Genomic DNA, 13907 nt, shown 5'->3' with positions numbered 1-13907 from the left:
GTTTTATTTAAGTTTTTTCTACCATTTACAATACAAGGACAAGTGCAAAGAATCGTAAATTCCTAATATTATAAATGAGAATGTTTTGGCAGATGTTAGTCAGTCACGCGATAATGACTACGAATTTGAATGAAATTCGGCACACAGATAGCTTATATTCTGGATTTACACGTGGATACCATTTAACCCGTAAAATAGCATAGTTACCGCGGGATGAGCACATCTAAAGTATAAGTCGCGGGCAACAGCTGCAGCTGGTGGAAAATGTTTTAAAAAGTAGTAAGATTTTTGTTTGATGATATCCAGGCTATAGGTAGATTATGTGCAAAATTAATTAAATTTGTTATGAAGAAAGTACTCCCGTCTTTTTAAATTTCATGTTCTATTTATTATGTTTTTGACGCCCAATGAAAAAAGGGAGGGTTTCGTTCGTTTCTCCGTTTTAGCCAGTTTGGTTACGGACGGAACTCTAAAAAACGATATTCAATCGGTCTTAAGGCTAGAAAGACTAGATGCCACGCCATAATAAAAAAAAACTTGACGTAATTATAAAATGGTTAGATGTCATTAGATAGATGACGTTTAATTGACATTTTCTTGTACTTGTACATGTCGCGTGTTTTTATGGTGTTTTCATCGGCGTTTTTAGCTTAAACTATGTTTTTTTGCATAAATAGTAAAAGATTTGATTAACATAAGAATCTCTGTATTAACTTAGAATTTAAGGAAAGTGATTTAGTTCAATTCAGCCACTAAAACAATATACCAAAGGTGAAAACTCGTGGAATTGCAGGTTATCTCGTGTTATAAAATGAGTAGCGGTAGTCGCGCCAATTGGGCTCAGAAAAATTGGGATAGGAAGCAATGGGGTCGTCCAGGACGAGGGGGTTTCGGAGGTAGGGGTCGAGGCTTTAGGGGAGGCGTCAATAAGAATTACGGGGGGCAGAATTACGGAAGTAATAGAGGTTTTCGCGGCGGCCGCCGAAACGATTACGGTGGGAGAGGATTCCAGCATTGGAACAAAACTCCTAGAGATTCTCCAGGAAAGAGGCTGTCCGAGGATGAAATTGGAGTTACCGAATATATCAGCGATCATGAAGGATTCCTTGGTGTTATCAAGTCCAGGTAAACATAACTAACTGATCAAGTTTTTTTTTCTGTTTTCCTTTTTTTTCTTCAAATGCTTCACTTTTTGTGACTATATATAATTTATACGTAGGTAAGTACATATTTTCAACCTGTCATGACAAGTTTCATATGCAAGTAATTTTTCCACAAAGTTAAAGTAAGTATAATAATAATATTTATAACAAGCATGCAAGTCACTTGGAATCATGATAAATAATTTAAATTTACAGATATTCAGACTTCCAAGTGTCCGAGATTAACCTTAATGGTGAAATAGCCAAATTGACTGAGCAGACGCCTCCAGAGCCTCCGGTTGAAGAGGATGTGGAAGAAGATGAGGACCTGCTCCTCACTAAGTATAATGTGGAGCTGCTGCCGATGGAGGTGTGGGACCAGATCAACAAGCTCGCCGTTTCTGAGGCTTCAGATGAGAAGGTGGAAGTGGGTATTAGGTTTATACATTTGTTTTCTCATTGTTATCATCATTTAAGTGTTGTACCTACTCTTGTTGGTGAGCTGCCTCGTTTTTCTTTTTCCTACCAGATTTTTGATTTCTTGATTCAAGTATTATGTAACAGTGGCGTCCTGAGCCCATGTAGCGCCCGTGTGCAATTATTATTTTAGCGCCATCTAGGAAGAGCGCAGTCAAAATGAAAGTGCCGCGGCCGGCGCCCCTAACACCGCTGCGCCCGTGTGTAACGCACTCCCTGAACTATAGGTAAAGATGCCTCTGTATGTAACAGAATTTGGGGAGAGGGGGGTCTTGTAAAACATTATGATGCCTTGCATGGGCGGGATGGTGCGCTGGATGGGTGTTCAAAGTTCAAACAACACATTACATCACAGGTTTTTCGTAACAAGTACATACTATCTAAATTGTTCTCAAAAGTGGGAAATTTGCATCATCATTCGTTGTTCTTGGCTTATAAATGCTCTCAGCCTGAGTTGCCAGTGTGACAGTGCCAAAAAAATGCCATCTTAATTCAGGAAATGGCTAAAGAAATGCTAAAAAATTTAATAGAAATGGTCATTTTGGTGGAACGTAACATTTAGGAGGAAAGGTGGGGGGGGTGTCAAACATACATATAATTATGCCTCTTTCCCGTAGGGGTAGGCAGAGACCACTTCTTTCCACTTGATACAATCCTTACATACTTGTTTTGCTTCGTCCACTTTCATTATTCCCTTCATACATGCTCTTCGGTTTAGGGTACTCTCGACCTGGCCTTTTTTTCAAGACGTCCCTGATTTGGTCTCGAAACGTCTGCCTAGGTCTACCCCTTCCAACACTTTCATTCACACTCGCCTCATACACTTTTTTCGTCAATCGTTCTTCATTCATTTGCAATTGCATTACATACTTATTACTTTAACGCCCCCTATGACTTGGTGGCTACATTCTCTTGATTAAACTCAACTTGATTAAATAATTTTAATCTCGGTTCGTATTTGAGTTTTGTAGTCTTACAAGGAACCTTTACAGCTTTGTCATGTTTGGTTTGTCTATCTATCCTTGGCTCAGTTCAGACTGCTAGAGCTAGATAGATGTAATTTTGCATGTTAATAATGCAGATAAACTGCAAACTGCCAGAAAAAACTGCAGCTTGCACACTCATCCACTAGCGCAAATACTAAAGGATGGGAAGTGTACCCTGTGCAAACCCCAGGCACTAGCCGAGGGCTTGTATATGAACACACATTTCATGTCAATATTACACATTTCAGGTTAACGTAGATGGAATGTCGAAAGAGCAGAGGACTAAAATCCATGATGCTGTGAAGAAAGCGTTCGGTGACAGCATAGTGGGCAGCACTGTCAATGTGGATGATAAGAAGATGGTGCGTTTTGTGAAGTTCCGTAAAGGAGGTAAATTAACGATGGGGTTTTAGTGAAAATGGGACTTTTTTTTTTAGTAGATTATTTTATCTATTGTGAGTAGATTATGTTTGTTAGGCCCTCATGATAAAATAGTTTGAGGGATTTGGTCGTAATTTGGTATGTAGATAGTTGAACATCTGGAATAACACATAGGCTACTTTTCATCCCAAAATTTCAACTGCTATAATGAGATACATGAGGCGCGGTTGCTTTTTATGCAACATAATGAAATCAATGGTTTTGGGAATTCCCACAGGAATTATGCTAAATTACTTAAAAAGCCGTGGTGGCCTAGTGGTTTGATCTATCGCCTCTCAAGCAGAGGTCCCTGGGTGCAAACCCCGGCCCGCACCTTGTGAGTTTTTCGAAATTCATGTGCAAAATTACTCAAACTACATTTGAAATTTACCATCAGCTTTACGGTGAAGGAAAACATCGCGAGGAAACCCGCACACACCTGTTAAGTAATTCAATGGTATGTGTGAAGTTCCCAATCCGCACTGGGCCCGCGTGGGAACTACGGCCCAAGCTCTCTCATTCTGAGAGGAGGCCTGTGCCCAGCAGTGGGACGTAACTAGGCTAGGATGGATGGATGAATGGATGGACTAAATTTCTATTCAACTGCTAAAACTAATGGTTTAAGTTTAAATTAAAGTCTCTAGCTCTACGTTCGACAGACCATGACCGCTTTTGGCGCTCTTGGCGGTTGCTTATGAAACGTGTTAGTGGACATAGTCTCATACTTAGGTATAGGTATAGGTATTAGTGAGCTATTTTCCGCAACTCGACGTCTAAGTGCGCCTATTTTGCGTGATTAGGCTGTAGGCACTATTCATGCCAGCCTAGCTCCTGGAGGAAGCCTAGCAGACCCTTCACGTTGCCGGCGACTTCCTGCAGTGACCCCGGTGATCCGAGGTGTAGTGCCCTGTAGTTCGCCACACCAGAGCATTCCAGAAGGATGTGAGTGGCTGTCTCTTCTGCCTCCATGCATGCTCTGCACAGGGGGCTGTTTGGGGGTAGTCTCATACTTTTCAATACAAAGAATTATATATTGTTATGCGTAAGTAACCACGGGTAAATTCTGGGAGTTTAAATTTTGATTTAGTAATAGATTATTTTGAAGTAGGTTATGACCACAGATATAGATTACACTAGATAACGCTAACACTTCAATCTGTATGAAAACCAACCGTGTCACCTTTTTATATCTATTGTGACGTCTCAAGAGCGAATTAGCGATGTGAATTCCCCGATGTCCGCGCAAAATCGATTCAAATGCGCCGCCCGCCCGCGCCGTGGGGTTCGGGCCTGGGGGTGGAGTCAGTCACTAAATTCAAATTCAAATGATTTATTCAGTAAATAGGCCGCAATGGGCACTTTTACACGTCATTTTTTAAACTACCAGCGCTTTCGGAAAGACCATCATTGCCAAGAAGAATGCGCCGCAAGAAACTTGGCAGAAAGTCATTTTTTTTTAAATAATATAATTACAAATAAAATACTTAAAAAGTATATATACAATTAAAGAGATAATAATAATAAAAATACAGGGATGTATGGGGTCCCTTAGTTACAATACTAAACACTAACTATATCTAAACTATATCTACGTTCAGTGGAAGTGTAGAATGCTTCCACCGCCATAAATCAGTCACTAGTCATGATTAGTCAGTTAGCAGTCAGTCTTTGTATGGGGCCAACCTCGACATTTGGTCGGGGTTCGGTCGGGCACGCGAAGTAGATGCATTTGCGTAATCTAGTAAATAAATAAATAAATAAATATCACGAGACAATTCACACCAATTGACTTAGTCCCAAAGTAAGCTTAGCAAAGCTTGTGTTATGGGTACTAAGCAACGGATAAATATAATTATATAGATATAGATACATACTTAAATACATATTAAACACCCAAGACCCGAGAACGAACATTCGTATTTTTTATACAAATGTCTGCCCCGACACGGGAATCGATCCCGGGACCTCAAGCTTCGTAGTCAGGTTCTCTAACCACTAGGCCATTTGGTCGTCTGGTCTGGTCATCTAGTGTAATCTATATCTGTGGTTATGACGAAATTTGTATGGCACGCGTCTCTATTGCTTGCAGTCCGCATCGACAACCGCGTGAAGTGGGTCTGGGGCGGCGAGCACGTGCACTTCATTCTGCACAAAGAGAATGTTGACACCATGGATGCGGCAAGCCGCCTCGCCGAGCGTCTACGGATGAAGTCAGTATTGGTTTAGCTCTGACGTTTCACTCTTAGCGATTAATGTTATTCTTTTTTTAACCCCCGACGCAAGAAGAGGGGTGTTATAAGTTTGACCGCTATGCGTATCTGAGTGTATGTCTGTGGCACCGTATAGGTAGTCATTCACGATGACGCGTGCCGTGGTTTTTATTACCATGTCATTAATGTCTTATTTTGTCAAAATCACGCGTCTTCGTGGATGGCACTAGGTATAGCTCTTAAACGGGAGAACCGATTTTAGTGCGTTTTTTTATTTGAAAGCAGGGTTCTTAGACATGTTTTATCAAAATCGGTTCAGCCGTTTTTGAGATATTGAACTTTGAAGTTATAATGTCGGGGGTTACCCAATTTTTTGTTGGTTAGGTTATTAAAGTTGAACACAAAAAGTATCAAATTCACTAAATACATGGTCACTGCAATTAAAGGTGTGGGGTTTTTATTTAAATAGTACCTGGGCATCCGAGCTTCGCTCTGGACAAACTTTTTACATCGTGTTTTTTGGAGCAGATATAATAATAACAATTCTTTATTTCCATAAAAAAGTACAAGTATCTTAGACTAATATATGTAGAAACTTGACAAGATCATAAATAAAGTAGGCCACCGCTGCCAAAATAGGTGTAAACAGAAGTGTAACAGAAGTTATTTTCTAAAGAAAACATGCCCACTGGCTTCACATCTCATCTCACTGTCAACTGACTCTTTCTCTTCCAGCATCAAGCCATCTCTCCTGGGCTACGCCGGTACCAAAGACCGTCGCGCGAAGACCTCCCAATGGTTCTCGGTGCGCAAGATGGACCCCAGACGGATAGCGGCGGCCGCCAAAGACCTCAGGGACGTACACGTCGGAAACTTCAGCTTCCACCAGCACCATTTGAAGCTGGGAATGCTGAAGGGCAACCGGTGAGCACTGCCGTTATACAGGTGTATTTAAAAAATATATACAGGCTGGCTCATTTACATTGGTCAGTATGGGAAACTTTGACTACGGAACCCTAAAAACTGCACTCATAGATAAAAAAAAAACTTATACTCAGAACTGGAATCGAGCCCGAGAGGGGGCCCAGCAAATTTTAGGACCACGCTTTCCTTTGTAAACTCTAACTATGTTGATGTCGTAACACGATTTATTTCCCATTTTAACATTAGGCACGTGTCCCACCGCCGACGATGAGCGAGAAGCGAGTAGAGCGAGTAACTAGAAACGAGTGGGCGAGCAGCGAGAAGCGAGTGTAGTTTTGTCGCTCGGCTGTAAGCGAGTGTTCGCGTGTGACGGGCGATTACTCGCTCCACTCGACTCGCTCCACTCGACTCGCTCGTGCGGGGCGGCCGCCAAGCTGACATCGCTGAGCGAGTATCTATAGCTCAGCGAGTTTTATAGCTCTTGTCGCTGCGACAAAAGATGTAAGAGCGAGTTCTCGCCGACAGTGTGAACAGCCAGCGATCAACTATTAATATATGCGTCTCTTTTACTCACACAGCATCTTATATCTTTTGTTCGTTTCTTGAGCGAGAAAATAGTCGATAGCCAATCGTTTCCTCGCTGGCGGTGAGACAAGTGCCTTAAACTAATTCCTTGTAATTATGACCCACTCCCACACCCACAGAAAATTAACAATTTTTGTTGTTGTAGGTACTTCGAACTAACCCTACCGGTTATTTGACAACACTGCGCCATTTAATATATCAATAACAATAATCTCGACTCAGATCTTGTATTAGCTCTCAACCTTGACGCTGGCAGAATTGTCCAAACAGAGAGAAGCCCTTTATTAAAAAAAAAAAACGCACCAGCGCTTTACAAGACAAGTTGCGTTACGTAATACTTGTTCCCTTAGTATTATTTTTTATTTTTCAATAAATCCCATTTAGCTAATTTTATTAAAAGCAGGCTGTCTCCCCCAGTTTCCGCATAGCCCTCCGCAACGTGACGGCTCCCTCAGAGTCAGTGGACGCGGCGTGCCGGCTGCTCAGAGACCGCGGCTTCGTCAACTACTACGGTCTGCAGCGGTTCGGGACCCGCGCTGATGTGCCCACGTATGAGATCGGACGGAGCATGCTCAAGGGGGACTTCCAAGAGGTCAGTATCTGAGATGTAGGGCACTGGAGTACGGCTGGGTTCATAGAATGTAACTGTAAAATAAAAAAATAAAAATAAAACTCGTGCTTTAAAGAAAAGTAAAAAAACAACAGTGAAGAAAATCTAGAATCTATTCGGTCACTTAAAAGTTCGAATTTTTGTACGTCTTTTTTTCAATTTTACAGCGCATTGGTTTTTACCTCGTTGAGTTTCTTGCCGGATTCTTCTCAGCAGAGGTTTTTCCGAACCGGTGGTAGATTTTTTTGACATTCATAAGTGCTTGTTATAGCCTAAATTGAATAAAGATATTTTGACTTTGACTTTGACTTTGACTGTTATGCTGTAATTTTTAAGTGACAAATAAATAAATAAATTCGTCATTTTTAAATTACTTATCACATTTTTTATTAAGTCATTAATTTTAACTTATTTCTTTCGTTTTCTTTTTTTAGGCAGTGGAGTTTTTCGAGTTTTTTAAATTAATTTTTCATGTGTTTTATTTTATTTTATGTACTTAGTTGTTAAATAATGAAAATCCTATTAAATAATATTTCCAGAAATAAAAATAATACTTTGAAGTATTATAACATTTATGAGTGTGTGCTAATTATAACATTAAATTTCCAGGCAATAAACAGCGTGCTCAAACCGCGTCCCGGCCCCATGGAATACGCGTTAGAGCAGTACGCTACAAACGGGCCAGCGGCCGCCGCCGCCGTCGCGCCGCGCTACTGCGGCGCCATCGAGATAAGGCTGCTTAAAGCGCTCGCAGCGCAGCCTAAGGACTTGTTGGGAGCTCTAAACAAGGTAAGTAACCAATGTGGCGGATTAGCCACGTAGCAAGAGTAGTCGAGTCCAGAATTAGGCGAACCAACTTCGGGGGTTTTCCAACATTTCGTTGGTTATTGAGAACATAACGTATTAACACGGACTGTTTCACCATCCATCGATTAGTGTTAACCTATCCTCTCCCAGAGGCACAAATTTGTGCCCAAAATCCTTCGATCCTGTTATCCTGGGAGATGACAGATTAACTGACGGTTGAATGTGATGCCTCCGTCTATTCGAACAAAACAAATAGAGACGGCATCACATTTAACCGTCACTTAACACTAATTTAATCAATGGATGGTGAAACAGCCCCCAAAATTTAATGTCCACAGCTTGCCCGTAACACCCGGCTGCTGTACCTACACTCTTACCAGTCTCTGACGTGGAACCGCGCCGTGTCGGAGCGCTTGCGTCGATTCGGGCTCACACCGGCCGCTGGTGATCTGGTGCCGCTCACAGAAGTCGATGGTAACATCATCAATTACCATCATAATCTTAATGACTTGAGTCTGAATGACTATAGGCAAACCGCGTAACTGAGTCCTCGCCTGCGCGGTACAGGGGCGCGGGGGTAGGACGACAAAGGGGACTGAAGGAGGTGCGGGCGGCAGGCGCTTCTTAGCACAGCTCATTCCGGTTGCCGCCCGCACCTCCTTCAGTCCCCTTTGTCGTCCTACCCCCGCGCCCCTGTACCGCGCAGGCGAGGACTCAGTTACGCGGTTTGCCTATAGGCAATGTGCTATTTAACCTCCTGAGTCCTTACATTTTTTTAACAAACTTAGCGTTTAAGACCTCTAGGTCTACATGGTTGACCTGCTTTGTTATTTTGGATTTTAATTTCAAAATTCTTAGAATTCTTTATTCAATGAACAATTTGTACTTTATAAAGTACATTCGGCCGTTATTCTTAGTGTTAATTAGTCCTTTATAAAGTACGCGAGGACTTATGAGGTTAATCCATTGGAGATGCCTGGAGTTTATTTTTAGGGTTTGTAGAATTACAACGAGCCCTTGTCGTTTCGTCATGTCCGTCCGCGCCTTAGTTTAGAAATTGTATGGTCTAGAAAGCTATAATTTTGCACGGATTTATATAATTACTAGCCTGTTACCCGCGACTCCGTCCGCTTAGAATTCGGTTTTCACTATCCCGCTGGAACTATGAACTCTTCCGGGATAAAAACTATCCCTATGTGTTTCCCCGGGACTCAAACTATATGTATACCGAATTTCATCTATAACGGTTCAGCGGTTTAGGCGTGATGAAGTAACAAACAAACTGACTTACAAACTTGTGCATTTATTATATTAGTGGGATAAGCACGCGGACAGAAAGGTTTAAATTAATTTAAAAAAAACAGCGTAAAGTGAGGATATATTTTTCCTTTCTAAACCTATAGTGTGGGATATCATTTTTCAATTTAGGGATCTGTTTGCAAAACATTAAGCTTTAAAATGTTAATTTTTGATAGATGTGCCCCCCCCGCTACAAACTAAACTGTTGGCTTGAATAAACTACATGTACAACGAATTTAAAAGCAAAACTTTCACCCTTCTTTCCCTTTCAACAAATAACCTCACTAAGGCCGATACCCAATTTTTTCCTTATTAGATGATATAGAAGAAGACAGCGACGGCGAAGAAACCGACGCTGATACACAAAATGACGACGACACACAAGATGGCGCCGTTAAACAAGATGGCGTCGTTAAACAAGATGGCGACAGTCAAAATGGCGGCAAAGCAGACCCCAAAGAAGAAGTGAAGGAACCGGAAAAAGTTAAATTAGATAAGGTCCCAGTGAAGTTTCCTGTGAAAATATTGACGCAAGAAGACGTGGAAAGTGGACAATACAGTATTTTTGATGTGATAATGCCACTGCCTGGTTATTTCATAGATTATCCGCCGAATATGGTAGATTATTATAAGGAGTTGCTGGAGAAAGATGGGCTGACGTTGGAGTTGAAGAATAAAATAAAGTGAGTTACCTTTTTATTTTTAATGCTTATCAAATTTATGTGTTTTTTTTAATCCGAAGTGTTTTTAAATGATATTTAGCAGCAAGCCATGGTGGTCTTGTGGTTGAACATATTGCCTCTCGCAGAGGGCTAATGGGTCCGAGCCCTTTTGATTTATTTGCGAAATTACAAGTAAAAAAATTACAATGAGCTTTACGGAAAACACCTCGAAGAAAACTGCACAAACCTGCGCAGAAATTTAATGGTGTTTGTGAAGTTCCCAATGCGCAATGGGCCTGACTAAAGTCACTGACATAGCTGGAAAAATATGCAAATTGAAGTGGCAATGGGCAGGCCACATCGCTCGAAGAACAGATAACCGTTGGGGGAGAAAAGTCCTCGAGTGGCGACCACGAACCGGAAGACGAAGCGTTGGCAGGCCTCCCACCAGGTGGACTGACGACATCGTGAGAGTAGCGGGAAACCGGTGGATGCAAGTGGCGAGTTTTCGTTCTTTGTGGCGTTCTAAAGCCGCGTATCCATTAGAGCAGCCTCAGGCCGAGCACCGCGAGCCGAGCCATATTTTGTCGGTTTTTTGGCCGTGCTCAAAGGAGCCTCAGTCTGAGCCGTGCCTTTGGCAGCGTCTCCACTTGCGCGGCCTCGGAGCGAGGCAGCCGCTCGGCCCGAGGCTGCCTCTAGTGGATACGCGGCTTAAGGGAGAGGCCTTTGTCCAGCAGTGGACGTCTTCCGGCTGATGATGAATGGGCCTGTGTGAGAATTCAGCCCAAGCCCTCTCATTTCAAGAGGCGGCAGATAAAAAAAAACACTTGTAACTGGGCTATGATAATGTTTCTAGGAGCCTGAGCATGTCGGGCGCGTACCGACGCGTCGTGACAAAGCCCATCGACATGGCGTGGCGGCTGGTGGGCTATGCGTCCCCGACGGAGGACCTCATCCGGTCCGACCTGGACGAGCTGAGGGGCGTCGAGCTCAAACACAAGACAGGTATCTACATCTTTGACACATTTATTAAGTGTGAGATATATATAATTAAAAAAAGCCTTTAGAAAGTTTTTTATTGTGAACACGCCGTTGTGATATAGGGTTGTCTGCATTTATATATATAAAAAAATAGCCTGTCCAGGATTTTTTAGGAGAAACATTTCTAATATATTTTCTTATATATTAAATTTATCAGACCGGTGAAAATCGATGTAAGTTTGTATCTTCTACTAGGACTGGTGTAGGATGGTCGGCAGCAAATGTATTGTGTTTAGAGCAAATTCCATTCCCAGTTCACGTTAGCGTTTAGGGGCATACATGTCCAAATGTCAGAAAGTCCAGGTGTCACATTGTCCATGGTCAAAAAGTCCGAAGCATGAAACGTCCTAGTGTCTAAAAGTCCTAGCGTTAAAAAGTCCATGGTCAAAAAGTCCGAAGGATTAAACGTCCTAGTGTGTGAAAGTCCTAGCGTCAAAAAGTCCATGGTCAAAAAGTCCGAAGGATGAAACATCATAGTGTCTGAAAGTCCTAGCGTCAAAAAGTCCATGGTCAAAAAGTCCGAAGGATTAAACGTCCTAGTTCTGAAGGCCTGAATCCCATAATGTCTCATTGTATAAAAATATGACTAACACAACTAAATGATAAATATAACTGAAATAGATTAGAGAGCTAGATTGCTCATCTGCATTATTTCCAGTCTGTTATCTAACACCCTGAGACCCATTCTCAGTAAGATCCAGATGCATCTATGATGCTTCGTACATGTCATGTCGAGTCGACAAGAATTGACCAGCTGATCCAGTCATGCAGAAGGACTGGGCCTCATTCTACATTGTCTCTTTCCATATTGTTATCGTATTGTCTACGTGGTGGCAGCTCTTATTGACTTGACAGTAAAGGCGATCGAGTCGAAAACAATTCGATTGCAATAGGTGTAAACAAAACCAAATTAGAATGAGTGAGACCCCTGGACTTTCGGACATATGGACTATCCGACATTAGGGCATTATAACCTTTGAACTTTTTGACAATGGACAATGTGACACCTGGACTCTCAGACATATGGACTATCCGACATTAAGGCATTATAACCTTCGAACTTTTTGACAATAGACAATGTGACACCTGGACTCTCGGACATATGGACTATCCGACATTAAGGCATTATAACCTTCGGACTTTTTGACCATGGACAATGTGACACCTGGACTTTCTGACATTTGGACATGTATGCCCCTAAACGCACGTTAGGAAAGATGAATCGGACTATGTTAGCATAGTAAAAGAGAACAAGTGGGTCCACTCCGACCCTTTTGGAGACTTAACTGCCTACTCCGGCGCGGACGCTTAGGGTTGTCAACGTCTATTTTAGATTAATTACCTACAGGCAAATAATTGTAGTACGAAGGTTAACTTAAAAATTGTCTAATGTCTGTGTCTAGAGAAACCAGAAGATTGTATGCCGTTATATTAGTATTATAATACTAAATTTAAAAATATTATTTATAAATTCGCCGTAATGGTGATAGCGACTGTATACATACTACTCATGTTTACCTACACGTGCCTACACATAACACTAGAACTATATTGTTTATAGGTAGATAGGTATCTATTATTTTTTTATGTATCCTTGCACGAAACTATTACACTACACTTATATACCACTAATTTACAACTAAGTATAGCAAAAACAAAAAATACGTACGTACGAGTCCGCGAACGTAAAAGGTGATCATAAGATGAACGAGCTAAAATCGAAACGTACGGCACTGACGGCGGCGCAGCCTTGACTAAAGAAAACTTAATCCTCCTTAAATTATCAGTGTGTGTGTGCGGCGGGTGCGTGCGTACCGGCGCCAACTGGCGCGCACACATTTAAGCCGCGCGATGTACTTTTGTTCGTAGTGAGCCTACTTGTTCTCTTTTACTATGATGTTAGTCCCAGATCTACGTTTTTATAAATGAATTCTAACCCAAATCTTTATTTCCAGATGGCCCATACAAAGCTCTCCTCCTCACAATGTCATTGCCAGCGAGCTGCTACGCCACCATGGCACTCCGGGAACTGCTTAAAGTAGACACTTCAGGCGACAACCAGGCCTTACAGAACAACTACCATAAAGCCAAAGCTGACGCTAAAGAGGACAGTGAAAAGGTTGAGGGGGGGAATGACAGTGAAGAGGCGAATAAGGGGAATGATGACGGTGAAAAGATAGATGGGGAGAAGGTAGATAATGGTGCTAAGAGGAAGATGGATGGTGAAGAAGGTGGCGCGAAGAGAGTGAAAGTTGATGGTGAATAAATTAGTGAAATTGACGCTGTGTTTTTGTTACCCGTTACACTACGTTTTTATGGCATTAGAAAGAAGGTAAGCTATCTTGACTTTTTTTTTTAAAACACTTGAAAATAAGCCACAGTAAATATGTAGCAATTATACAGCAAATTAGAACAATATACATATACCAAAGCTATTATGTTTAAATATGATTATATGGTCATTAGACTGTGCGAGAACTTTCATGCAAGTTTCACTACATTGCCGTATTTGTTTGATCAACTGTATACATTGCCCCTCAGTGGTCCGCAATGTAACGCAACTCGCATGCAAGTTCTTGCATCATGTAAATGGAGGTTAATACTATTTTTTTAAAAGTGTTTTCAATAAAAACATTCGTCAAGATTGTTAGTAGTGATACCCATAATTAATTTTTAATAAGAAGACATCACAGAACACAGCAGATGATAAAGCTGCGCTTCGGAATACGGTATTTGACAACTCC

The 13907-nt window shown here is 41.7% G+C and overlaps 1 protein-coding gene across 1 annotated transcript; it reads left to right on the top strand.

Moving 5' to 3' along the window:
• The first annotated feature begins 570 nt into the window (after window positions 1-570).
• Pus7 (pseudouridine synthase 7) lies at window positions 571-13443 on the top strand. Its single transcript, XM_074094880.1, has 11 exons — window positions 571-1125; window positions 1359-1569; window positions 2854-2995; window positions 5115-5235; window positions 5971-6159; window positions 7162-7336; window positions 7964-8143; window positions 8500-8635; window positions 9777-10143; window positions 10979-11127; window positions 13119-13443. The coding sequence occupies exons 1-11, from the start codon at window positions 812-814 to the stop codon at window positions 13427-13429; spliced, it is 2295 nt and encodes a 764-aa protein (XP_073950981.1). The 5' UTR covers window positions 571-811; the 3' UTR covers window positions 13430-13443.
• Window positions 13444-13907: the final 464 nt, after the last annotated feature.

This window comes from Choristoneura fumiferana, chromosome 12 (assembly GCF_025370935.1).
Source record: "Choristoneura fumiferana chromosome 12, NRCan_CFum_1, whole genome shotgun sequence".
NCBI classification, from domain to species: Eukaryota; Metazoa; Arthropoda; class Insecta; order Lepidoptera; family Tortricidae; genus Choristoneura; species Choristoneura fumiferana.
The sequence above is the reverse complement of the archived record's forward strand: the minus strand, read 5'-3'. Positions and strand labels throughout refer to the sequence as shown.